At 41.9% G+C, this 24,637-nt stretch overlaps 1 protein-coding gene across 3 annotated transcripts in view; it reads right to left on the bottom strand.

Moving 5' to 3' along the window:
* The window catches only part of CACNA1C (calcium voltage-gated channel subunit alpha1 C), a 490,567-nt gene that overhangs the window by 61,638 nt on the left and 404,292 nt on the right, over positions 1 to 24,637 (bottom strand). Inside the window, exons 21-30 of one of the 3 annotated variants that reach the window (XM_054839042.1) lie at positions 24,480 to 24,539; positions 24,284 to 24,343; positions 21,321 to 21,427; positions 19,730 to 19,817; positions 18,471 to 18,578; positions 17,719 to 17,771; positions 17,465 to 17,611; positions 16,353 to 16,554; positions 15,750 to 15,908; positions 12,720 to 12,830 (exon numbers count right to left, since the gene is read on the bottom strand). In XM_054839042.1, coding sequence (XP_054695017.1) covers positions 12,720 to 12,830; positions 15,750 to 15,908; positions 16,353 to 16,554; positions 17,465 to 17,611; positions 17,719 to 17,771; positions 18,471 to 18,578; positions 19,730 to 19,817; positions 21,321 to 21,427; positions 24,284 to 24,343; positions 24,480 to 24,539 — 1,095 coding nt within the window. The remainder of the gene's footprint in view (positions 1 to 12,719; positions 12,831 to 15,749; positions 15,909 to 16,352; positions 16,555 to 17,464; positions 17,612 to 17,718; positions 17,772 to 18,470; positions 18,579 to 19,729; positions 19,818 to 21,320; positions 21,428 to 24,283; positions 24,344 to 24,479; positions 24,540 to 24,637) is intronic. The other 2 variants (XM_054839051.1, XM_054839061.1) reach the window with 2 other exon arrangements.

The following is a 24,637-nucleotide window of genomic DNA, read 5'->3' as shown; positions in this document are numbered from 1 at the left end:
ACAGGAGAACCTTGCTACCACTTATCAGAACTAAACCTGCGTATTAAAACAACAAAAATGAAGCATCAATCCTAATCAGCTGGAAAGAGTATATAGGAAGAAGAGAAAGGGGCTGATACTCTGACATTCACTGTGATTTCTTAGCAAAAATTTCCTGCTGATTGTAAAGGGCACCAAAGCAAGCTTTGCTGAGGATTTGCAAAATGAGATGAACTGCTAAGTTCAGTTGATGGTTGCTTAGTATATGAATTCGTTTCTGAAAATGCTGCAGGCTATTTGGAGCTGTGAGAGTCAGTCGGACTTTATTAAAAGAGGCTTTCCCTGAAAGTACTTTTTGCAAAAGGGACAGTTTCATTGGAAAACAGTATCGAAACAAATGACATTTACACAGTACCGTGACTTTTGGCATACCTTCTCACAGCAGATTTCAGCAATTCTCATGTATCCTGAACAATCTTACAAAGCTACAATAGCTCCTGACGCCAAACGGAGATTTGTGTCAGATGCAAATTCTGTTATGCTAAGATACCATTTAGCCATAACAGCAATCAGGGAAATTAGCACAACCTAATAGAGAAGGAATAAAGTGGAGGATGCAGCTGCTTGGAGCTCCTGACGGGCTGCAGGAAAACAGCATCTATTTGCATACTATCTATCAGCTCTCATCCATCGATGGATTAATTCTGAGACACAGACTCCCTGCAGTTCACCTACCAGTCACTGTAATGAGTCACTGCTGCAGGGAATTGCATAAGGCCCCCCGTACTCCATCAAATCTTTCCGCAGACTGGGAGTGAGGAGAGGAGCTTTTCAGCTCCCCAGACTGTTCCAAAGGTCTGGTCAGTTCTGAAGAAGCCTCCTGCTTCTTATTGATAAGCCCCTCTGCTTCTTCCGTAAGAAAACAAGACCAACTTGTAGACCAAGATAGGTGCTTAATAACTTTGATGTTCTCCTTTATCCTCTCTCACACTTTTTCATGCTCTCTTACAATGAGGATGTTGGTGAAAGCAGGCAGGTGTCCCTTGGGGTCTGAGGGCCTGTCTGGACATACTGGACACTGCTTGACAGAAAGAAAGAAGCTGAAGCACTTGAATGGTTCTGTAGTCTGGAAAAAGACCCCAAATATTTATTTCTAGGTCATTGGTATAAATCTGTGGTAGTGTGTTAAAAGTTAAGAGAGAGCACCTTCTGCTTATTGTTTGAGAGCCTGTAGGTTCTAAAGCAAATTATGGTTCTCGCCTGTTCTTGTAGTAGACAAGTATCTCCATCATAGGAAAAAAAGAAGAAAAAACCTCGCTGTCTGAACCAAGGTCTCCAAGCCACTATTTGACAAACTTAAACATTTATGGAGGCTGGAACTAAATAATCTCTTGTGTCGTAACAGACCTTTTTTTTTAATGTTCTCCACACCTACTGATAAATGACAACGTTGGCAAGACATGCCTAGAAAAGTCTTTATCATACCTGTCCTGTGAACTGGGAATTCCCATTTCCAGATCTTGCAACCCAGTACATTCCACTAGAATTGTATTTTCTAGACCGTCCCATGAGCCCTTCCATGCCCACCTACATGGTGGTACAGTTACCTTACATCTCTCCGTATTTACTGTAAAGTGGCTAGTAGTGCACAAACACCCAGCCATGTGGAAGGCTTAAGTGCAGTGTTGTGGTCCCAGGTCCTCCAAAGTCTGGGAAAGAAGCATGGCAAAGGCAATATAGAAGCATTTATTATAGGAGCATCTCTTAGAGGAGGCAATGATTGTTTTCAAGGCAACAAGCTGTTGAGGCCTAAGGAAATGATAACAGTAAAACATGCTGAAACTGGATGATTCAGCTCGCTGATCCTGATGTCATTTTTGGCCTGGATTGCTCTTAGCTGCCTTTGAAGGGAGGGTGAGTAATGCCTCACTACAGTAATGCCTAAGGCATCCTTGACATAAATGCATGAAAATGGAGGCAGAGTAACAGAAAGATCTCTTACAAATTCTGCTGTCCACCTAGAAAAAATAAGATAAACATTCTTGACTTTCCTACAGGTATGCTGTAGCACAGTCATACCCTGTGAGGAGTTGGGCCTTTTCCCTCATGAACAGTAATTACAATTACATTGCAATCATGTAACAATTACTGCCCTGCAGTCAGAAACCAGACTTGTTCTCAGCAAAGAGAAACAAAATCAACACCAGTCTTACCAGAAAGACTGAAAAGTGAATGTGATGACTTGCTTTGTCTGAACAGATCATTTATCACAAAATGCATTCTGTGAGAATTTTGCTGTCAAATTCCATTAGGAAGAAGCTGTAAATACTCAAAGACTTTGCAAGGTCTAGAAAAAGCAGGTCTTGATGAAAGCCACAAATAACTCTTGAAGCAATAAACCAAACCAGCAACATGAAACAGTTCTATGAAAAGAGCAAAAGAATGGGCTTTGCTGTTTAAGATAGTCTGTCTTCTGAAGTTGGACTGACATCCCAGCCCAGGGAAGAACGATTCAAAAGAAGTAAAACCCATCCTGTGAGAAGTGATGCATCTTTCAGAGTGAAGAGCCGCTTACTGTTGTGGGAAGATGAGACAGTGGCAAGTAATGGGTCAAGAAACATTCTGAGTACGGGGCTGAACTTGGAATAGCTTCTCTGTCTATGTATGCACCACGGGAAAAGGCTATGGACTGCTCTGACGTGGTTGCTGCATGGATACTCACTGGAAGAAAGGCACAATCTTCTAGAATCTTCTAGAAACAGGCTGGCAGGTATGAGCAACAGAATTTTGAACAGGGGTTTTTTTTTTTTTTTGTAAGTTATCTCCATTTTCAGAAAAGGCTTGATTTTATATGGATTAGAGTAGTTAATAAAATAATGCTTACTTTCATGTAATCCATCAATCATAACTTTCCAAAAGAGGATGGTTACTCTCATTTTACACTAGGGGAAGCAGAAATGTAGAAAACTAAAGTTTCCAAGGTCCTACAAAAGCCAGATGCATGATACAGAAGAGAAATCAACTCTCTCAGACCATTTGGCAGTGGAAATGTCATTTCCTAACATGCTGAATAGTTCTTAACAGGGGCTGTATCACAGTCTGTTATCTGGTATCATTCCTACATGAAGAGAAGATTCACATCTGTGAGAACTTTTGACCCTTTAGAACAACCTCACATGAAGTGATAGAGGGTTGGGATTTTTCCGCTGAGAGTGAGAGCAAGTCACTTTTCCCTGAACTGCTCCTTTTAACATGCTGCTGCTGACGCTGTCGATGCTGTTGTGAATGAGACCCCAGTTCACCATCCCACTGGGCTTTTAACACTGTGTGAATGATTTTCTGTATTAAATAATTAAGTGTAATAGCTAATACAGTACTTCCCACACCGTTGCATTGTGCAGTCATATCATTATTTTTGATCATTTATAATGACATTAAAACCCCCAAGCGCCAGACTGAAAATAAATCTGTCACAATGTTGCAGCAATATGCAAATTCTCTGGGTACGTTTGCTGTGAAGGAAAAGTCCTCTCATTGAAGCTCTCATACAGCTTCTTTAACAGGTTTTTCTGCCTACTGAATTCTCCATTGATCCTTCAGAAAGCTGGAGGATTGCATAGCTCCAGCTGATCAGTGTTAGAAATTTCACACATTCTATATGGTAATTAGAGGATCTATTTGTGTGCAGAAAATTGATGGCCTTGTCCTCCAGGAAGGAGAACATCCTGCATTTAAACAACAAATGTAACATAGTGTCCTGGTTTTAGCTGAGAGGGTTGATTTTCTTCATAGTAGCTAGTGTGGGGATATGTTTTGGATTTGTGCTGGAGACAGTGTTGATAATATAGAGATGTTTTTGTTCTATGGACTTATTGTTGAGCAGTGTTTACACAGAGCCAAGGCCTTTTCTGCTTCTTGCACTGCCCTGCCAGCGGGATGGCTGGGAGTGCACAAGAAGTTGGGAGGAGACAGACAGGACAGGTGACCCAAACTGACCAAAGGGATATTCCATACCATATGACGTTATGCTCAGTTTATAAGGAGCTTGGGGGGAAGAGAAGGGGGGGGCGGCGGCGTTCGGAGTGATGGCGTTTGTCTTCCCAAGTAACCGTTACGCGTGACAGGGCCCTGCTTCCCTGGAGATGGCTGAACACCTGCCTGCCCATGGGGAGTGGTGAATGAATTCCTTGCTTTGCTTTGTTTGTGTGCGTGGCTTTTGCTTTACCTATTAAAATGTCTTTATCTCAACCCACGAGTTTTCTCACTTTAACTTTTCCAATTCTCTCCCCCATCCCGATGAGGGGGGGAGCGAGTGAGCGGCTGCGTGGTGCTTAGCTGCCGGCTGGGGTAAAACCACGACACATAGGAAGCAGCAGATCAAACAGCCTTTTTGTCCCTCACCATTTGCTTCCACCACAACATGAAAGGACAGGTTTTTTTGCATGAAGAGGGAAATTTGTTCCGTACACTCATTTCATTCTTGGCCTCTTCTTTGGGGGCACCAACAAAGAAATCAATCGGGACCAACTCCGCTGATGCACTTCTGCAACATACATTTTTCACAAGGAAATGGGAAAGAGACCAGTATAGTTCAGGCAGGATGTCAACTGGTGTTCCAAAGGAAGACTGTGATGCTTCCTGACCCAGATTCAACTAGAGGTATGAGGTAGGATTTACTGCAAAATTCCATTTCTCATCATCTGTCTAGCTGCTTCTGTTACATTCACCTACCAAATGTTTTTCACACTGCATGACTCATTTAGGTGGAGTCACGCCTATGCCATCACAGAATATAAGCATATGCACAATAGAAAAACTTCAGTCTGGCACTACTTTCTTCTCCTTCAAAGTGTCAGGAATGGCCAGACTTCCCTTCCCACGCATGCTCAGGAACTGGTGAGGAGCTCAGTGAAATCTAGAAGTATCAAAGAGGATTCCCTGTACTTTCTCAAGACAGAGTAGGAAGTTATTTGCTTGCTGACTCCTCATTTGTGGAAATTGTTGCTAAATCAACCTCATCCCTAACATTCTGTTGCATTTTACTTTTTCTTCTGTGCTAACTGGAGGGTTTGTTGTTTGAGGCTCTACAGTTACACCAGGTTTAACTTGATGGGCCAGCACTCTAAAACACCAGTATGTGGTTCTTTCTTTCAATGTCACTTCCTTGTAATATGTTGTCAGCACAGACTCCTGAAAAATTTTGATTTAAGGCCTGGAATAACAAAAGCAGCTGTTTTGGCCCTTGGCTGGCGGGATGCCCTTCCATGTTCTGCGACAAAGTCTCAACGCTGAGCTGCTGTGAAAGTGTTGAGCAAGTCTACCTGATGATTCTCTGTTCCAGCCCACTGAGGGGTATAGAGGAGTGGGATGACCTGATCATCCATGTCCACAATAATTATTCCAAGTATTTCTTCACATCAAAGTCACCTAAACATGCTGCTCTGACATACAGTATTTTTAGTATTTACTTTTGCAGACAGGGCTTAGAAAAGAGGCTCGTTCTTCCTCCCAGACCTGTGGACGTGAAAGGCCATATGGTCAAATCTCCACATGACACTTATGCTATGCAAAATGCATGAAACTCCTGACAGACAGGTAATCACAGTAAGGAGAAAGCAGAGGAGTGATTAATGAGGGGTTAAGACTTTTTCCCTTTTCTAGTGTATTTCCAAACCCCTTGAGTCTGATTCAGCAGTTCCTTGGGAGCCTCGGACTGACTGCGCACATACAGTGCAGTGTCCAGTTGTGTACTACAGAGATGTCAGGGATTTCTGGTCATATGGCTGCTGGGCTTGTCTGAGCAGCCTAGATTAATTCCAGCTGGGCTACTGGCTGTACAGAAGATCCACAAGAAAATACAACACATTCAGATTTCACCCAGAAAAAAAATTGGGGTGAAAAGGAAAGCATTTCTGGCGTAACATGCTGATGCATTTTGCAACAGGGCTGAGATTAATTCACAGAAGTAGGGAAATACATTGCACCCAACTTTTACTGCAAATTATTCTGATGAGACAGTAGACTGGGAGGCTCAGCGGCTGAGATATTGATGTGTTTGAACACGGAGACCTGGGATGTCTGCCAGGGAACTTCAATAAAATGTAGAAGCACAAAAAGATGTTCATTAGCTTAAAAGCTATGGGTTTTAATTCAGTTTTTAATTTTGTAAAAATCTCTTTCCATGTTTACTTTTCCTTTCAGCTCTGTTTCTGCTTTTCTTTTCTTTGCATCATTTTTTGTCCAATCATTTCTTTCTCCATTTTATTAATACTTTCCTCTTTCAGGGTCTTTGGTTTACTTTTTTTTTTTTCTACTTTTAAAGATATTCTGTCTGTTTGCACTCTCCGTTATCTGTATATGGTTTTTCCTCCCCTCCAGGTCTGGTTTCTCTCCCTTTTTCCCCCAGACATGGTCCTTCCTGTTTGTTTAGTTCTCTCACTTTCCTTGCTTTGCACACTCTCTTACCTGACTATTTCTAGTTCTCTCCATGCTCAGTTTCTCATCCAACATCAAGCAGAACTCACTCTTCCTTTTTGTTGAATGAGGTGTATTTTTTTTTCCCACCTATGGATCCTGAAACATATTAGCCTTCTCTACCCCTTCTTTTGCCTTTTAAAACACTTGTTCCAGCCAAAGGCAAGGTGGTGATTGGAGACTGCCCCTCCTATTGCACGGGTAGATGACTCAGCTAGCAAATGCTCCATGTCTCGATGCTGTCCCTCCAAACAGAAAGGGTAATGGGCTCACATATAGTTTACACAACTTAAACTACTAATTTATATGACCATACTTCATCCCAGACCATGTGATTTCTAACTAAATGCGATTCCTATGTCTGTTGGATGGACCTGAAGTGTTTTTCGGTGCTGGGCAAAAGATCACTCAATTGTAAAAAATTTTCCTGACATTTTTGTATCAGTGCAGAATGTCTTTGTTTTGCTTTCTCTGTATAAGCTGGAGAAATACAACGCTGTGATGAATGATGCCAGGGCAGCATCCTAAGATACATGGGTGTTTCTAAAGGTACTAAAATGAAGAAGTACTAAAAGCATTAGATTTCCAAAATTAACCAACCTTGTTTCTGTAGTGCAAGGGGATAGATTGGATATAAATTTCAGTTGTTTGTGAAAATCCTGAAGCCTCTGTCCTGACCAAGAAATGACAGATCATGATTATGGTTAGAAAGAAGAATGCAAGTAGTATGAAGCAGCCAGTGTGACTAGGAGAGACTGCTCAAAGATCTGTTTATAGGCATAAATGTACTAGAAATGGAGTAGTAAAAAGGGAACAAAAACAGATGAGTCATTTTGCAGGTTTGAGAAATCAGTGCATCAAATGCATGATAAATGCTGAGTGAGAGGAGCTTAAAGAGGAATAAAGAAGGGCAAATACACGGGGGAGAGAGAAACGCTAAAGACGCACAGATCCATCAGCAAATGTAGACTAAGAAATAACCATGGGCAACACTCATGACTTCCACTACTCAGGGGGTCATAGCTCTTCCAGGGATCAAATGGGATTATATGCCTTGTACTGAATGTGAAACTTGTTTGAAACAGTGTACAGAAGTCTGAACTCTGCTACACGAAAATGACATTAAAGAATGGCAAGAATTCAGAGTAAAGCAGCAGTGATAAATGAGGGACTGAACCAACTATCTGAGGCAGGACAGATGGCGTTCTTACAGGCTGCTTTACAAGTAACATCCATAAACACCCAGGGAAGAAAGGTGCTGACAGTGTCTGGTAAATGGAATAAACTTGTGATCTGTAGTCTCTCTGATAGTCATAATTCCACAGAGGAAATCCCCAAGATTCCCTTTCCACACGCAGACCTGGATTTGACAAAATATATGAACATATGCTTTACTTTATGCATGGGAGTCATTCCACTGATATGTCTTGCCTACTTTGAGATGGCAGGGACGGGGTAGAAAATTCATAGCTCTTGGATTACTAGTCCTGCCCTAGCAAATAAGAGGATAGATGAAATGTTTCCTGAACAAAAAAGTAGATAATGTTCATCAGTAAAACAGCCCATTCCAGGGAGCTGGAAAAATCTGAAATTCCTGGAGGAATATCCATCCCCATATTAGCACGTACATTGACAGATGGTGCAGTTTCATATGAATAGGAATTTTAAGTTGTTGTCTTTGAGTTGAAAAGATAAACCGTAGGCAGGTTTTGTAGAGCAGCTGGTTCTTCATGGACTGGTGCTTGTGGGGATTTCTTCTTTAAGAAGCAGGACAGTGGTAGCTGTAAGCACCCCAGAAAGCACAGCACCTCTTCATTCCCTTTAGTAGTTTTCTCCGAAAAAAGCATGAAGTAGCAGCAGCTTGCTTCATGCAGGAACTGGAAAATAGCTCACCAGACTGGCTGGAGAATTTATAAAATTAGAAAACCAAAGCAGCAAAAGGCCCTGACTCAACAGCATTACTTTTAGACTGTCTGTCTCTTTGAAGTAACTAGTCTTGAATCAGTATATGAGCATCAGCCAAGACACACACTCGGGTCCATTTGGGAGTTTTACTTCAGAGCAGCACATTAATACTCTGTAAGGAGATGCAGGGCATGCAGTGGATGTTTTCTTTATCAACAGCTGTAATCATCCCAAATCTCTCTTGCTTATTGTTAGTACACCCTCCTGTCAAGACTGCATCAGACATAGATAAGCTGTCTTACACAGTGCTTAGATTTATTCTGCAAAAAACCTGGGAGAACTGATCCTCTCCTCCAGAAAATGCACCCCACAGAAACACGGGGACTGTCAGAGGCTGGCCTTTTCTCTGCCTGGCATGCACTATCTACCGCAGCAGCAGCTGCTCCAGCTAACACACCCCTCTTTATAGTCTCCCTGGAGACTAAATGAACCAAAACTCTGTTCACAGAAGACGGTCAATAAAAAGGACAGGTATCAAAGGTACTTGCTGACTAGAGCAACCAATCTCAACAGTAACAGTATGCGTAGTTAGGAAACCTTGTCCTTCTACCCCCTTCACATACTTTCTGTAAGTGTTAGGAGATGAGCCCTGACTCAGACTTGGCTCCTTATTCCTACGGCTGGCCTTTCAATGAGTAAATCCTTGCTCTTACCACAAGAACTAGTTGCAGGGCTGGATTATCCATGTCAATTCTTTGCAGTCAGGCACACATGTGATACTACTTAATGTCTGTGCAACTGACTGTGTTTGCTTTTTTTACCTTCACTATCAAGATTAGCAAATAAGAAGGACATGTCTCCTCACAGAATAGAAGAAATAAAAACTGGATACAGTAAAAAATCTATTGTTAGAGACTGTCACCTTTTCTCGTTACACATGTAACACGCAGGTAGCATTGTAGTGCTTATATAAAGTACTTAATATAATAGCAATTGCCACACCACTGCTTGCAGCAGGAACTCTGCGTATTAGGAACTCCAGGCTTCCCTCAAAGCCGTTCTGCATGCGCGCATTCCTGTGGTGACTTCTGTAAGAAGCTAGGGCGATAGCAGCTCTGAGTACCTCAGAGATCTGTCCCAGTTCCCTTAGCAAATCTCTCTGGTAAAGGTATGAATAAACAGCAGCTTGTTCTACCTTGCACAGATGGAGAAAACTGTGATCCTCTGTTGCTGCTGCAGACCATTCATTCCAAGGTGCCTTTAGGAAGCAACTGTGCAAGGGAGAGCTCTGTGGTGGGTGCTTCAGAGTTACAGGTCAGTTACTGTGCTGCCTGCTGTAGCTGAAGGTTAGCTGCAGCACCCACGAAGTTGGAGAAAACAGACCAAATTTTACTGGCTTCAGTTCTGCGCTCAGTTCTGTTCTGCCACATTCTCCTGGGGCTTGTGACTAAGGCGAGGACGCAACACCTTCGGCTACTCAAGTTTCCTGCTTGCTTGATGTCAGTCATAAAGCTTATGGCTCCCTCATTTTAGGGCACTCTTCAGATAGAAAAGAGTGATGTTTGGGCACAAATTCAAAATGAGACAAACAGCTTAAACCAAGGCTGGTTTGTGTTTTATTGCTCTGGAAATGGCAGCCAAATGTCTTCAGCAGAGATCTCACAAGCATTTAAGCTTGCCATTTCACATCTGGGAAACACTAATATTACTTAGCATCTGAGTCTGGGTGACTTGATTGGTTAGAGGGGAGAGGATGATGACTGAGCTGTAGTGGTGTTCACCCAGGTGACAATGAAATCCTTTCGGACTTTTTAGCTGGTGTTCCTGGGGACAACTTTCATCTGCAAATGTATGATTTGCATTGCATGATAGGAGGACACAAGGTCTGGCCAAGCAGAGGGCTGAGGTAATAACTTGATTCATTCTGGGAGACTCCCACATCAGAACATATTCTACACAAATTCAGCTTCAATCCCAAATGTGCAACCTAAAGAGAAGCAGATTGTGTCCCCCGGTGTTGCTCCACGTTAGTCCAAATGGTACTGAACAGACAATGGCAAGTTATACAAGGCATTTTGATGTTTCCAAACTTGAGTCACTGAACTGGTACTCAACATAATCCAGTGTTGCTGGAGTCGTCTTTTTGCTGTATTAGTGGTTTTCACAAGTTCATTCCTGTTTTTCTTCCCTGTAAATCCTGTGGTTCCATGTTTTAAAATATTATTTTCCTGAATTAATTAATTAAAATAGCAGTTTAAGAGTTAATGCTATTTTTGGCATACAGGCCAGACTAGGATTTGAAACAGATTTGCTCTTTTTGTGGGCTATTCTTTCAACCTGAGGTTGTTGTCTGATCCTTAGTTGAGAAGACTTCATTAATACTCTACTATTCTGGTCACAAGGAAAATTTCTTTTACATTCTCACTTTTACTATAGCGTAGTTAAACTGGGGATTTAGCTTGGAAACTACAGAATCATGGAAAATTGGGCTGAGAGGGACTTCATGAGATGGTCTAGTCCATTCCCCTGTCCCAAGGCAGATCATACATTCCTAAACTGCTTCTAATGAAAGGTTCCCCTAACTTAATCTTAAAACCTCAAATTATGGAGATTCCACAACCTCTTTAGGCAATCTCTTCCAGTGTTTTGCTATCTGAAGGATGCATATCTACCCTCAGTTGATTTTGTTTAATACTTTGTTGTGCAGCAACACTTGAAAAGGAGATTGAATACAGGAAAGTAAGACACAGGAAGCAGAAAGGACCTCCAATATCATCAAGTCCAATGCCTTACTGTTAGAGGCAACCATGTCAGGTAAAGCCTTCCTTGTATATGTACAGAGCTCAATATTTGAACTGGTTGAACTTTTCCCCTAAATGCTCAAAACAAATTCTGCTGAGAACATCATCTTTCTCAAAGTCAAGAATCTCCTGTAAAGTAGAGCCATGAAATAAGAAGAACATTACAAAGTGTGTGACATACTTTTCTGGGTATATACTGTGCAGATAATACTTTTACAAAGTGCTAGAAGATTTCCTTGCTAACAGACATGGTAAAATCTCACAAGTGAAAGGTAGATCCCTTCTGAAAATTACAATCTCTTCTGAAACAGATGATGATACTTCTAAATTTCCCAAGACAGTGTTTGAGAACTCACCAAAAATAAAATAAAAAAATAAATCAGTCCTTCACCAGGACTGCACAAGATGATCCTAAGTTTCAAGAGGACTACAACTGAGAAAGGATAGTGATATTGGGCACAGGAAAAAAAAAGTAAAATTGTGACTCTTTAAGAAGAAGTCCTAGAAAGTGTGGAAGGATAGAGAGGGGTTGGATGGGAATAGAGTCAACACATAGTTAAGAAGAAAAAGTTTCTGAGCTGAGGATAAGGAAGATGTTGGGTTAGAGCTGGGAGGACCTCTTAACTTCAGTGATCCCCTAAATGCTTAATGTGAAGGACAAGCATGACTGTCATACATGAATGTTCTCATCTTTACCAATGTCATAACTGATGCTTCAGACAGTGCTCGCAAACTCCAACATATCAAGGTATCCTTCAAGATACAACCCCATGTATCAAGGTATCATTGAAAATAAGAAATGGCATGAGGTACCTGTATTTAGGTATCTGGATTCCACTCCACATGACACACTGCTGAATTTAAATCCCAAAGAAGAAAGCCTTGTATAATGTTAAATTATGTGAGGTCAGAATCTTTGTCCTTGTCCTGCAGCAGCTATGCCAACTTAGTTGGAAGAGCTTGTAGGTTGTAATCATACCCCATGGTGCAGCTATAGTAGCAGAATGCCACGGCCCAATGGACAGGACAATAGTTTCAGACAGGACTTGCTGGGGTACTGAATATTATCAATGAAGTTTTACATTCAAAACTAAAGTAATTCAAACTATCATTAAGATATAGCCCTCCCAGAAGAAACAACTTTTGAGCTCATAACTCAAATTAAGTCATACTTGATTAACTTCACTTGGGCCAGGAGACTAATCATGGGATGCTATTTATAATTCATTTAAGGAAAGTCAGAGAGAGCATTACAATAACACTCAGAATGGAGAACATGCTATAGCCTTAACATAGTGTCACTGTTCTAACGTAATGACAACAGAGAACTAGGAACATTCTCTATTAGCAGGTGTTGCTTTTTTTTTTTTTTTTAGTGTGTCTACTCTCCAGTGAAAAAGTTAAATATATGTGAGACTCCAATCCAGAGAGCAACTGTCCAGCTCAGTTATTGGTGGGGTAATAGATCAGAAAGTTTCACCTCCTCCTTCTCCTCACAGCTGCCCCGCACACATGCACACACACACAGAGGCCAGGAAACTCTACGCCTATAGCACCTACCTTGGGTTTGAAGGCGATTAATTTCAGGACCATCTCAACAGTGAAGAGACCAGTGAAGAGCATGTTGAGGATATTCATGGCTTCCTTGAACATGCAGCTCTGACCGTAGTGCTGAAAAATAGTGTCCCACCAGCAGCGTGAGGAATGGGAATACCAGCTAGTTAGGAATCCACAGGGCCCCTCCTGATCTCCCTTTGTGTTGAGGTTCTCTAAAGAAAACCCCAGCATGCTTCATTTTTTCAGTTTAGAATTCCCATCTGCCTTCATACATAAGCATTTCCATACCTCTAGCCATTTTTGCCATCTGGCTCTCTATCGTCTATCTTTTTAAAAAAATCTTTTTGAGGGAGGGTTACCAGAATCGCACTTATCATTGCAGTTGAAGGCTCATTATAAATGTGCTTAATGGTACAAGACAGTCTCCAATTGTGTTTGTTATCTCACCCTTCCGTAACACTTGGATTATTTTTTTTTTTATGCTACTGCACAGTGAACAGGGGTTTCATTGAGCTGTTCATAATGATACCAAGCCATTCCCCAAGTAATTACACTTAATTCAGAATTCTGCAAAGAACATGAGCAGCTCAAATCATATCTTTCCAATATGCATTATCTTGCATTTGTCAACTCTGAATTAAATTTGCAATCATGCTGCCCATTCACTTAACTTTATTATGAAGTTACTCGCTGTCTTGTATTGATTAATTCAAATAGTGTCTTCTGCATATGTTGCCACCTCACTCTTCATATCCCTATTTCCAGATCATTATACTTGAAACTGATTGCATTGCCTTATTTTAAGGTCATCTTCCAGTTCATGTTATAAGACCCCATTTGTAGTTGCTTAACATTGATAAACTTTAACCAGCTGGGGTGAAATTTCATATTCTGCATTGGCTCAGGGTGATTTATTTAAAGGATTTTCAGTTAAAACAATTCAGCTGCAGCTGAAAGCCAGGTCAGAGAAAAATATATCGTTGGGGTGTTCTCAAAATTTCTTGTAACATATTCCTTGAAAGACGCTAGTACAGACTACAGGACTCTGCTTAAAAGCTTGGAATTTTACTGGAATGTGGCTTTTGTGTTTGCTGTCCCTTACATTGTTTGACCCACATCTGGCCACAGAGCCTTTGAAAAACTGTACTGTTTCTCAATATGGACATAGACTTCCTAGAATCTCCAGTGATGCTGTCTTGCCTATGGGCTTACAAACATCTCATAGCTTCTAGATCTACCTGCCGTGGGTGTGCACCATTGTCACAGCAACTGAGCATGCTTCAGAGCTTCAAAGTGAACACAATAGTCCCTCTCTATTGCTTCATGACAGCAGAGCAGTAGATATTTCAGCTCAGAGCAGAGCACTTTCTTGCGCTCATGCTGCCTCATTCCTTTGTGGTACTTTAGGCAAGACAGCAGAGGAAGCCTTTTCAATGTGGATGGGAAAGAGCTAGACCAGAACAAAAAAAATTAGGGCGGGTCAAGAAATCTGGTGTGATTGGAGTGGAGGCCTTAGTGAGAGAAAATAAGGTGAAAACTGACTATGAATATAGACTTAGACTGTTAGTGAATGATAGGAAACTGAGACTATTTTTGAGGGGAGGCTGGGAGTGGGGCAGACTGGGATTGATCCAGTGGAAAATGTAGTGGTGGGATGCTAAGGTCAAAAGGGAAGCTGGTGTAGGAGTGCATGGACAGCTGGACTCACAGTAAGGGACAAACTAGAGAAGGGAACACAGTTCAGCAGACAATCAAATGGAAAGGGCAGAGACCAGAAGGGAGGTCCCTGGAGGGATAACACAACTGGGAGTCTGTGTAGTGAGGAGAAGAGAAGGATTGGTTCAGGAGTGGGGATCTGGATTGTCTGGGCCACAGACAAGGGAAGGGAGTTCAGAGACTGAGTGAGGAGGAAGGATGGGTTTCAGGGAGGAGAGAGATGGGCAGACTAGCTCTTAAGCAGACAGACTGTAGAAGAGAATGGGACTTGAGTGCTCAATGAAACTGGGAGTGCAGAGATAGGCTTAGCAGGTGGAGACTGGGAATGACTGAAAAGGAAAGGGAGGTGAGGGAAGCCTTGGGCAGAGACAGACCGCAAGGAACAAGCCAGGAAAGTACAGACCTGGAGAAAGGTACAGAACACTTTGTGTCTATGAGGGCCTGTTCCCTGACTGAAAGGAATGTAAAACTTCTTTTTTGTAAGCTGGCTACTTGGTAACGGTTTTGACTCCTTCCCCTTTTCTGTTCCATCTACACATGTTAATTTACCTCCTCTATTTGCTATTCTTGTAGATACAGCTGCAAATGTTTCTTTGGTGAATTCACATTAGATATTTGGAAAACCTTCACACAGTAAGGAAAATGAACGTGCAGCATAGTGGGTAGTAAGGCAATCAGTAGCATCAGCAGTGAACCAAGTTAGACAAACACCTATCAATAAATGCTTTAGGTGAAGCTCATCTGGACTTCAGGTGATGGGATAGACAATACAGCCTCTAGAGGTTCTTTCTAGACAGTTTCTATGGTTCTTAACACAGAATAAAGACGACACTAGTGCCTTTCTACCCTCTATCCCGTTTCCTTGATTGCCTTGTTTGCCAAAATATTTCCTCTCTACTTTTTAACACAGAAAAGCCCAAGGTTTAAAATTCAGATCTCAAGTGAGTAGCAGTTCTGGGCTTACTCCTGCATTTCACAGAAGACAAGTCAGAATTGAGAAGTCACTTATTATAGTGGCCACTGAATTGGTCTGTGATGTAACTGTTGGTTTTTTTCATCTTTTTGTTTTTAAGGAGTTAAAACAGAATTGTTGGAAGTGTCAGATATTAGCAGGAAGAGGAAGAGAGGCAGATTCCTCATTTTAATTAAATGTCATCAGGAGTGAACATGGTACAATGTTTTTTATCATGTCCCTCCCCCTCTCCCGCAATACATGGCGTGAAGGTGAAAGTAGGTCTCGACCTTGGCCGTTTCTACATTTTCCCCAACAAAGTCTAATAATTCATCACCTGTAAGGTTTTCTGCTTGCTTACTTACTTGCATGGCCAGGCAGATGGTGTTCAGCAGGATCAGAACGAACATCAGGTATTCAAAATAGGTGGAGTTGACCACATACCAAACTTTGTACTGGTACTGGTTTTTAGGGATGTATCTCCGCAGCGGCCGGGCCTTCAGGGCATATTCTACACACTGACGCTGTGAAAGAGGCAGGGTAGATTTAAAAATCAAAACCAAAGCACAGGGTTGGCCGGCTACCTCCAAACATAATAAACACACGTTTCAAGATTTTACTGAAATGAAAATGCTTGGTAGAAGAATTTCTTTTAGGTCATAATCTGAACGTGAATATTCTACCTATTGAAGAGTGCCATATGCATTTACTTTGGCCAGACAATGCTGTCATGCTCACCTAATCTCAGTGAACCAAATGGTACAGCAAAAATTTTTAAGTAAATGTCCATTGAGCAAAGCTTACAGCAAGAATTTTTTTACCTGACTCCTGAAAGATGGCAGTGAAGCCAGCTAAGTGTTTTATCTTGTTGGCAATCTTCACATCTTCCTCTCTGTATGTACTTCTCCTTAAATGCTAATTCTCAATGTACTTTCTCTCTTCAGCGGCAACAAGTTGCTGTAAATTACCTGGTTTTTGTCCAGCTCACAGTTCTTGTACTCTTGTTCTCCTTGTTCCTGAAATGTGACGATGACGAAACCAACGAAGATGTTCATCATGAAGAAAGCAATGATGATGATGTAGATAATAAAGAAGATGGAGATCTCAACCCTGTGATTATAGATGGGTCCCACATCCTCCATGTGGGAATCAATGGACCTATACAGCAACCTGAAAGCAAACAGGAGCCCAATGCAGAGAAAATCTGCAACTGCCTTGAGGCCTTACAGGTGATGTTATAAACTGTAACTTTGTGATTTTCTTCTACTTGTATCAAAATTACTTCACTCACAGATGCGCAGACTTGCATTGATCTGAGAGTAAATTCTTGCAAAAGAGAAGACGTGGCTCTTACTAACTTTACACATTTGAACCTGTTCAGGGGTGAAATGTTTTCATAGTTGAACAATTAAAATTTAAATCAAAAGCATGCCCTTTAGTTAATGGAAGACAGGAGAGTCTGTGTTGTTTGGAACTGAGTTTTGTGAGAAAAGGGGATCTCAGCACTTCTAGCATTTGTTAACACTGCTGTTGGCATCACCTGGTGACACAGTTCAGGATGAACCCCGTGATACTCTGCATGCCCATGTCACTCTGACAGAATGGAGCTGTGAGAATTCTTGGGCCTTGTGGCACAGACAGCACAGCCTGGTAAGACACCCCATGTCTGCCCATACTGCAGAGATAGCACTGCTGTGTTTCATATTGCTCTGCGGTCTCCATCGAGAAACTTGCAACAGCTAGCAATACTGGTAAGTGGCTGGCAGGCATTTTATATCCATTTATATGTGTAATATTTGTTACAAATATTGCTATCACTGCTACTACTGGCAATGACTTTTTAAGAGCCAGAGACAGTGCTGTGCACTGTTCGCAAGTACAGGAACAGCAATTCTTGCAGGCCCTGGGGAATTTATAAAGTATATAATACTACAATGACTGCTGCTACTATTGCTACATTTAATGCTTTAGACTCATTTAAATACTTAGAATGGGAAAAACTATGCTCTGCGTTTGAATTTTCTCTTTTGAAATGAACGAGGTACATTGCTAGTGTTGCACCAGCCCAAGAAGCACTCACTCTGGCCAGCCCTCAAAGGTTGAGACAGTGAAGAGGGCCATCATGGCAGTCAAGACGTTGTCAAAGTCAAACTTGCTGTTCTCCCAGCTGCGGGGCTGTATCATCGGCTGGTTAACCTCACCATCCTTATACGTAATGTAGTATCCTCTGTGGATGGAGAGCAGAGAGAGAACATAGCAGAACTGTGCTTCCAGTACAAGGCCCTGAGAGTGGGTGGCCAGTGAAGGGCACTAACTGGGAAAGGTCAGACTCACCTGCATTCTGCTGCCGTCTGCTTGGAGCTATCAGTACAGCTGTACAGCTTGCCCTTGGAAAGGAAGAAAGAGGAATAAAGTTTCCTTTCCTGACAATGGAAGGGTTAGGACAGATCATGTAGCAAGATGACTGCATTTACTACTTGCTTAACCAACCATGAGCATGTTTACATGCTCTTTTGCAGGTAGATGTGAGCAAACAGGATCGAGAGTTGCCTGCATCTAGGTAGTTCAGAACACAGGCTTTCATCTGCTTGCACAGTACTTTTATGTGTATGCCCTGCGGTGCATGACCTCCAAGTGCTGCAGAACACTAGTTGTCAGAAGGGTGGTGAAGGGCAAAGAAATAAAAGCAGACATAAAGAAGTGAAGAATAACCTCCCATGATTATATGGCATGCCCCTTCCTCTACAAGATGAGGGGTAGACAGCCTACGATCCTTTAGGACAGCCCCCTTCACTTCCCTGGCACTAAGTCATGCCACAAGCTATTTAGGGAAAAAGGAGGTTACTGATGTTACTGATGATTTCTTACGATTATAGATAAAGGGCAGGAGTTCTGAATATGCCTGGTCCAGTTTTGGGGAACTGCTGGTAGCAGGAGCCCAGGTAACACTTACAGTGCCCCAAATGTTTTGTCTTTGACACAGAAGACTCCATCTTCCCTTCCTCAGGCTTCTTCATGCTATTTTTCTTCCCAACCCAGAATACAGCTAAGTGTAATGGATGAATGAATGGGCCCAATGGTTTTACCTTAAACAACTGAACTCCAATGCAGGCAAACATGAACTGCAGCAAAGTGGTGACAATCACAATGTTTCCGATGGTTCGGATGGCGACAAACACGCACTGGACCACATGCTGCAAATGGAAGATAGGAACAAAAGTAACTTGCAGAGTTGTTCTAAGCTGCTCTGTGTAAGGGAGAAGCCCAAGACTAAAAATACAAATAAAAGAGTTTCATTTAACTGTTTAACAGGAAAGGGGAGAGAAGACCAACTTGTTACATTTCTCACTGTACTCTTAGAAGCAGGCAGAAAGGGATAGGAAAATACCAGAGCTCAGCTCTCTGAATCTTCCAGCAGCACCGCCTTATGTAGCTGGACACCCACCAGTCCACAGGAAGGAATTTATCTAATACAGCAAGGAATTTATCTAATACAGCAAGGCTATGTTAAAAAAAGCTTATGACCCCATCTGTAACCCTAGCAAACTACATCATTTAACCTTAGTGGTGATGCTGGGCCACCCAGCTGGAAAGCATCTTGGCAGAAAAGGACCTGGGGATCCTGGTTGACACCAAGTTGAATATGAGCCCTCACTGAAAAGGTGGCAAATGGTATCCTGGGCTGCATTAGACAAAGTACTTCCACAGCAGGTCAAGGCAGATGATCCTCTCCCTCTACTCAGCACTGGTGAGGCCACACCTGGAGTACTGTGTCCAGTTCTGGGCTCCTCAGTACGAGAGAGCCATGGATGTACTGGAAGGAGTCCAGTGAAGGGCCAAACATGATTAAGGAACTGGAGCATTCCTCCCATGAAGTAAGGCTGAGAGAGCTGGGACTGTTTATTCTAGAGAAAAGAAGGCTCGAGGGAATCTTGTCAATGTGTACGAATACCTGAAGGGAGGGTGCAAAGAAGACAGAGCCAAGCCCTTTTCAGTGATGCCCGCTGACAGGACAAGAGTCAATGGGAGGTTCATCTGAACGTTGGGAAACACTTTTTTACTGAGAGGGTGACTGAACATTGGAACAGGTTGCCCAGAGAGGTTTTGTTGTCGTCCTTTGAATATCTTGGAGATATTCAAAAGCTATCTGGGCATGGTCCTGGGCAACCTGCTTTCAGTGGCCCTGCTTGAGCAGGGCTGTTGGACAAGACAACCTCCATAGGTCCCTTCCAATCTCAACTATTCTGTGATTCTGCTGAAACACTACTTGAACCATTGCAAAAGTCCTTGTAGCCTGAAATAACTTGACTGTATAGTTTACAGAATGCATTGGGACTCTTCTAACCTTTAGTCCTTTGGCTCTGTTGATGGCTCTCAGTGGTCTAAGCACTCGCAGAACACGCAGGATCTTCACTACATTGATGGCACTGGACCTGAAAGAAAGTATTGGAAGGTTTGAGAGATACAGCAATATAAGGGGTGTGCTGTGAGGGCAGATGGATTTCACTCACTCTCTTGTTTGAAATCCTACATAGCCTTAGACTGCTTAGGACAGTTAGAGAGTCAACTCCTTGCTATGGAACTTCAGGTGTAAGGAAACTACTCTCTGATGTTATCTTCATAGATCTTGCTTCCTGCTCTAGGCAGGCTCAGTATACATTCTCCTGGCTTTCACCATCTTTGCTGTATTAATGAAGGGAATGGAACACAGGCAGGGTATTTTTTTTTAAGCAGGGCAAGCTGCCAAATACTCTGAAGGTATCTAATGAAAATTGTAACAAGATGTAGTCATCACAAGACATTTTCAGATAAGACTCAAAGCAGCACTCCACTGGAATATTCAGAGAAGAGTGGAAACTCCAGGTGACTCCAGCATTAAAGATATACCATCCACCTGGAGTTTGATCCTGCAATGTGTTTGGCCTCTGATTCCACAAATCAATTAAATGTGTATGTAAATTTAAGGATGTGGAAACTCCCAGTGATTGATTAGGATGACTTATGCACTTAATTTTATGTACTGAACACAAATATCTACTACAACAGAGCTCTCTGCATCTTCCAAGACTAAAGCCCTGGCTGAGAATCTTCTCCGTGCTGTATGACATCAGGCCCTCCTACTGATTTTGGGAACATTTGTTTTTTTGCTAACATATTAAGAGTCTAGTTAGGTCTGTAAGAAAGAAACAGCAGGTCAAAACGAGCACTGTGCCATTCTTAAGACCTTGACTGAAAGGCCAATGGACCTGACAAATCCTTCTGCTTGACTTAGCTCTGGAACATAACATATGTGAGCTGTTAACCTGTAAAAGTAACAATCGGGAGCTTACTTCTTATCAAATGTGATTCTACTTCGGAAACTCCAACACACAGAGTTCCACAGAATCAAGTAAATCTATAAACCTATTAAGCAAATTAACAGATCAACCAACACAAAGTGGCATGACGGAAGCAGGATCAACTGTCACTGCCACCAGTACTCTGCAGATTCTCACACAGCTCTTCAAGCACTTGATGGTCTTGCATTGACCAAGACCCACAACATCTTAGGAAGTAGCAAAACATTATCACCCCATTTTCCAAAGAGGTTGTGAGAGGTCTGGAAAGGAACAGTAAGTTATTTAACTGTCCTGAACCGACACAGTAAATCAGAGATCTTGGAACAAAGCTAAGTGTCATGATTCCCAACGGATCAAGATTCTTGTTCTCATTTGCTCTTTCTGGAAGATCCCTGCTTCAGGTCACTAGTGTAGCATTTCCCAATCATTACCTCTCTTTTTGATCATGGATTTTAATGGTCTTGAATCATCTGAGAAAAATACCTCCAGGCTCATGTGAAAAATCTTACCCAGATAAGAAAATGAGACTGAGGTATCACCTCCCAAACCAGTCCTATGATCCCATAAAAACCAGCCGGTTGAAAAAAGCTCACTCACTGGATCCCAAAAGAGATGAGAGAAACGCTGACCACCAGCAGGTCTAAGATGTTGAAATAGTTTCTGCAGAAGGAGCCCTTATGGAGGAAAGCCCCGTATGCGGTCATCTGCAGGAAGGCACATGAAGACACAAACACACTTTGCCATTAGCATCTGCTCAGAAACCAAATCCATCTGGTTGTGCTCAGAGTATATAACTGGGGAGGGGCAGCGTTTCTAACATAGCAGGCAATTTACCCCCAGACCCCAAAGGAGAAGTTGAGTCCCCATTGAAAGAAAAGAGAGCGAAGAGGACAGTAAGATAACTATGAAAGACCTAACTAGGGAAAGCCAATACTACGTTCAGTGAGTAAAATACGCGCTTTGAGTGCATAGACTACATAACATTTATAATCATCAAAGCAGCAGAATGACTGCTTACAAAAACTACTCTTTGCAATTATATTCTTTTCCCCTTTTTCTTCAATGGCAGAGGACACTTGTGAGTATGATGCTTGTATTATATAAAGGCCTCTCTACTGAAATTTAATTAAAAATATAAAATAAAAAGGGATCTTTTGTAATGCTTTTCAATGTCTAGACCAGCTGCAGTGGACAGTTGAGTTCTCTTCCTTCCAGGAAGAAAAAACAGAATCCCTCAGGGATTTGATGGTTTAGAGATGAACTGAAGCAACAGGAGGAACTCCTGCTTTCTTCAGTTTGCTCCTTCTGTTCAGCTAAATCCTGTATCTCTTTTCCCGCCCCTATCCAGCTTCCTCCATTTTTATTCCAGAAGCAGTTGCATTTTGCCCTTGGTTTTCCTCCCAAAGCCCAAGGTAAGATTCCTTGAGACAGAGTGGTTTCTTTGTGGAAGTAATAGTTATGAACATCACCCAGTAATGGAAAGGAACGATTTCACATATTTTACAAGGGACTCTACTCCTTCTGGGTATGAAGGGGTATTGAATATCCTCTGACATTGGGAAGCATGTCACAGCTCCAGAATTGGATTAAGTGACAGTGTAAACAGAAGTGGGTCTCTGCCACAGTGTCACACCTAAACACTTCTAAGCTCAGAATTTGAATTTTAGACTGAGCTTAGTTACAGTATGTGACTAAATGAGTCTGGCACAGTTAAAGAGGGTGAGGTGATGGGGGTATTTGTACCACCTACCTTAGGCTTGGTGAGTGATCTAATGTAGCTGCTTTGAAGAAATCCCATCCCCACAACTGCTAATCTCCCTCCATTACCTGGGTTAGGAACACAGTCTTCTAAATTTGGTCCTCTGCATCTCATCTAAGTTAGATGTCTAAAGTAACTTGAAGCAGACACCATGAGACTGTTCCTCAATGATAAGCACTAGCCAGACTCCCAGCTGAGAAGTGTGAACTAGAAATTCAAACTGGAGTTTTCTGGCTCCCACTAATAGCTCAGGATGGTATACCTGCTAGTGGTTTCCAGCTATGCCGACCTGTGACAACTTTATTCAGAGAAGGGTGGAAGGGCACATGGTATATCAGATTATTTTTTTCACCAAACATCCATGACATCAGGGAACTGACTATTAATCAGTCAGATCTTAGAAGGGGAGGAAGTATAAACTCTGGTCTTGGTTTAGAATTTATACTTATAGACACATTGAATTGGGGAAGAGGGGAGGGGTTCTTGCCATAACAAAGGTGGTAAAGATGCCCTTTACTGGTTAGATTTTGTATGGCAATCTTGAAAGAAAGGAGACACCATTGAAATCAGGAGGGGAAGCTCTGCTGAGTTCAAGTTCTATGCAAACTGTGTTTCTCTCAAGCTTGTTACCATTTACTTCAGTGGGAGCAGAATTAGTAATTGAAAGTTCAAGCAGATGCCTTGAACTATGGTTTTATTTTTAAATGTTGCTGTTGAGATGTTTTCCTTTTTTGACAGGCCTTTTTGATCAGCCATTTGGTACGTGCATGTTCAGATTTATTGTGTAAACACAGATGTACACTGCACACAAGCATAATATGTACATCTCTTTGGAGAACATTACGGTTTTGATAATTTTAAGTCATATCAAAAAGCACATTTCTCCACAAAAATATGCAGGTGCCACCCCGCTTGCCAGCCTTCAGAATGGATACTGTTATTAGGGTCTTGAGTTGCAAGATTTGAGCAACTCCCAGGTACTGCCTGCCAGCACTTAGAACTAGCTTGCTGAGAAAAAAACCGAGGTGCCAAGTGAACCTAGCATTTAGAAAGCTAGAACTTTGCTCAATTACTGTTATTTAAATTATTAGCCTACCAATTTGGGAAAATTAGAGTTAAGAACAAGGCAGCCTATTTTTATTTTCTTTCAAGCTAAACCATTCTCCTGCATATTTCCCTTGGCATAGAGCATATTCCTGGGAAATGGGAAGCCAGGTTTCAAACAGGTGATGCAGCAGTTTTCGTCTGCGGCTACAGTCCTTGGTGTTTCAGTGATTTGCACTCTCGGTTACCTCTCCACACCTAAAAAGCAAGCTTCTGCACTGTGCTCCCTGTCTCCTACTTGACTGTGCACCTTGTAATCTTACAGAAGTCATCGGCCACCCTCTGGCCCGGCCTCATGACTTGTGCAGAACAGAGACCTTCTCTTTGGGTTGTAGCGTGTGTAAGAGGAAGTATATGTGCTCAGAGTTCCTTGCACAGCAAATAAATCCTGTTTTGGAAAGACTGGCCAAAGTAGAAAGAAAAATTTATGGGGTGGTGGCCTTTTTCTTGGTCACCTCTTACTTTTCCCAATAGGATTACCATTCCATTGCCCCGAATTACAAGTTTGAATATCAAAATTTCACAGGAGACTTTTTAAGCAACTACCAAAAGGATAAAATCAAAAGATAAACAATCCTTTGTGTAGAGATAATAATGGGGTTAAAAAAAAGAAAAAAAAAGAAAAAGAGAGCGACAGAGAGCAAGAAAGAAAGAAAGAAAGAAAGGAGAAAACGAGTGTATTGCTCAGATTGGTTACCTTAAGAATAATTTCTAATGTAAAGATACTAGTGAAGACATAGTCTGCATTGCCTAGGATCTGAAAAATAAGCACAATCGGGTTAGTGGTACTGAGCGTGACCCAGGAACAAACAGGCGTGTGTGTTAGCAACAGATAGTGGCAGAAAACTAGTAAGCTTGTGAACAAGTAATGGTAGAGAAGATGGGCACTTTACCTTCAGAGCAATTTCAATGGTGAAAATGACAGTAAAAACTATATCAAAATAAAAGAGAATCTGTAAAAACAAAAGGGAATAGGAGCAGGGAGGGTAGATCAGTGACTGATCACTTGAATGGGAAATCACAGTTCAAAATCAAATACATATGCCTTTTA

Source organism: Grus americana, chromosome 1, assembly GCF_028858705.1.
Source record: "Grus americana isolate bGruAme1 chromosome 1, bGruAme1.mat, whole genome shotgun sequence".
Lineage (NCBI taxonomy): Eukaryota > Metazoa > Chordata > Aves > Gruiformes > Gruidae > Grus > Grus americana.
This window is presented reverse-complemented; position numbering and strand designations above follow the sequence as displayed.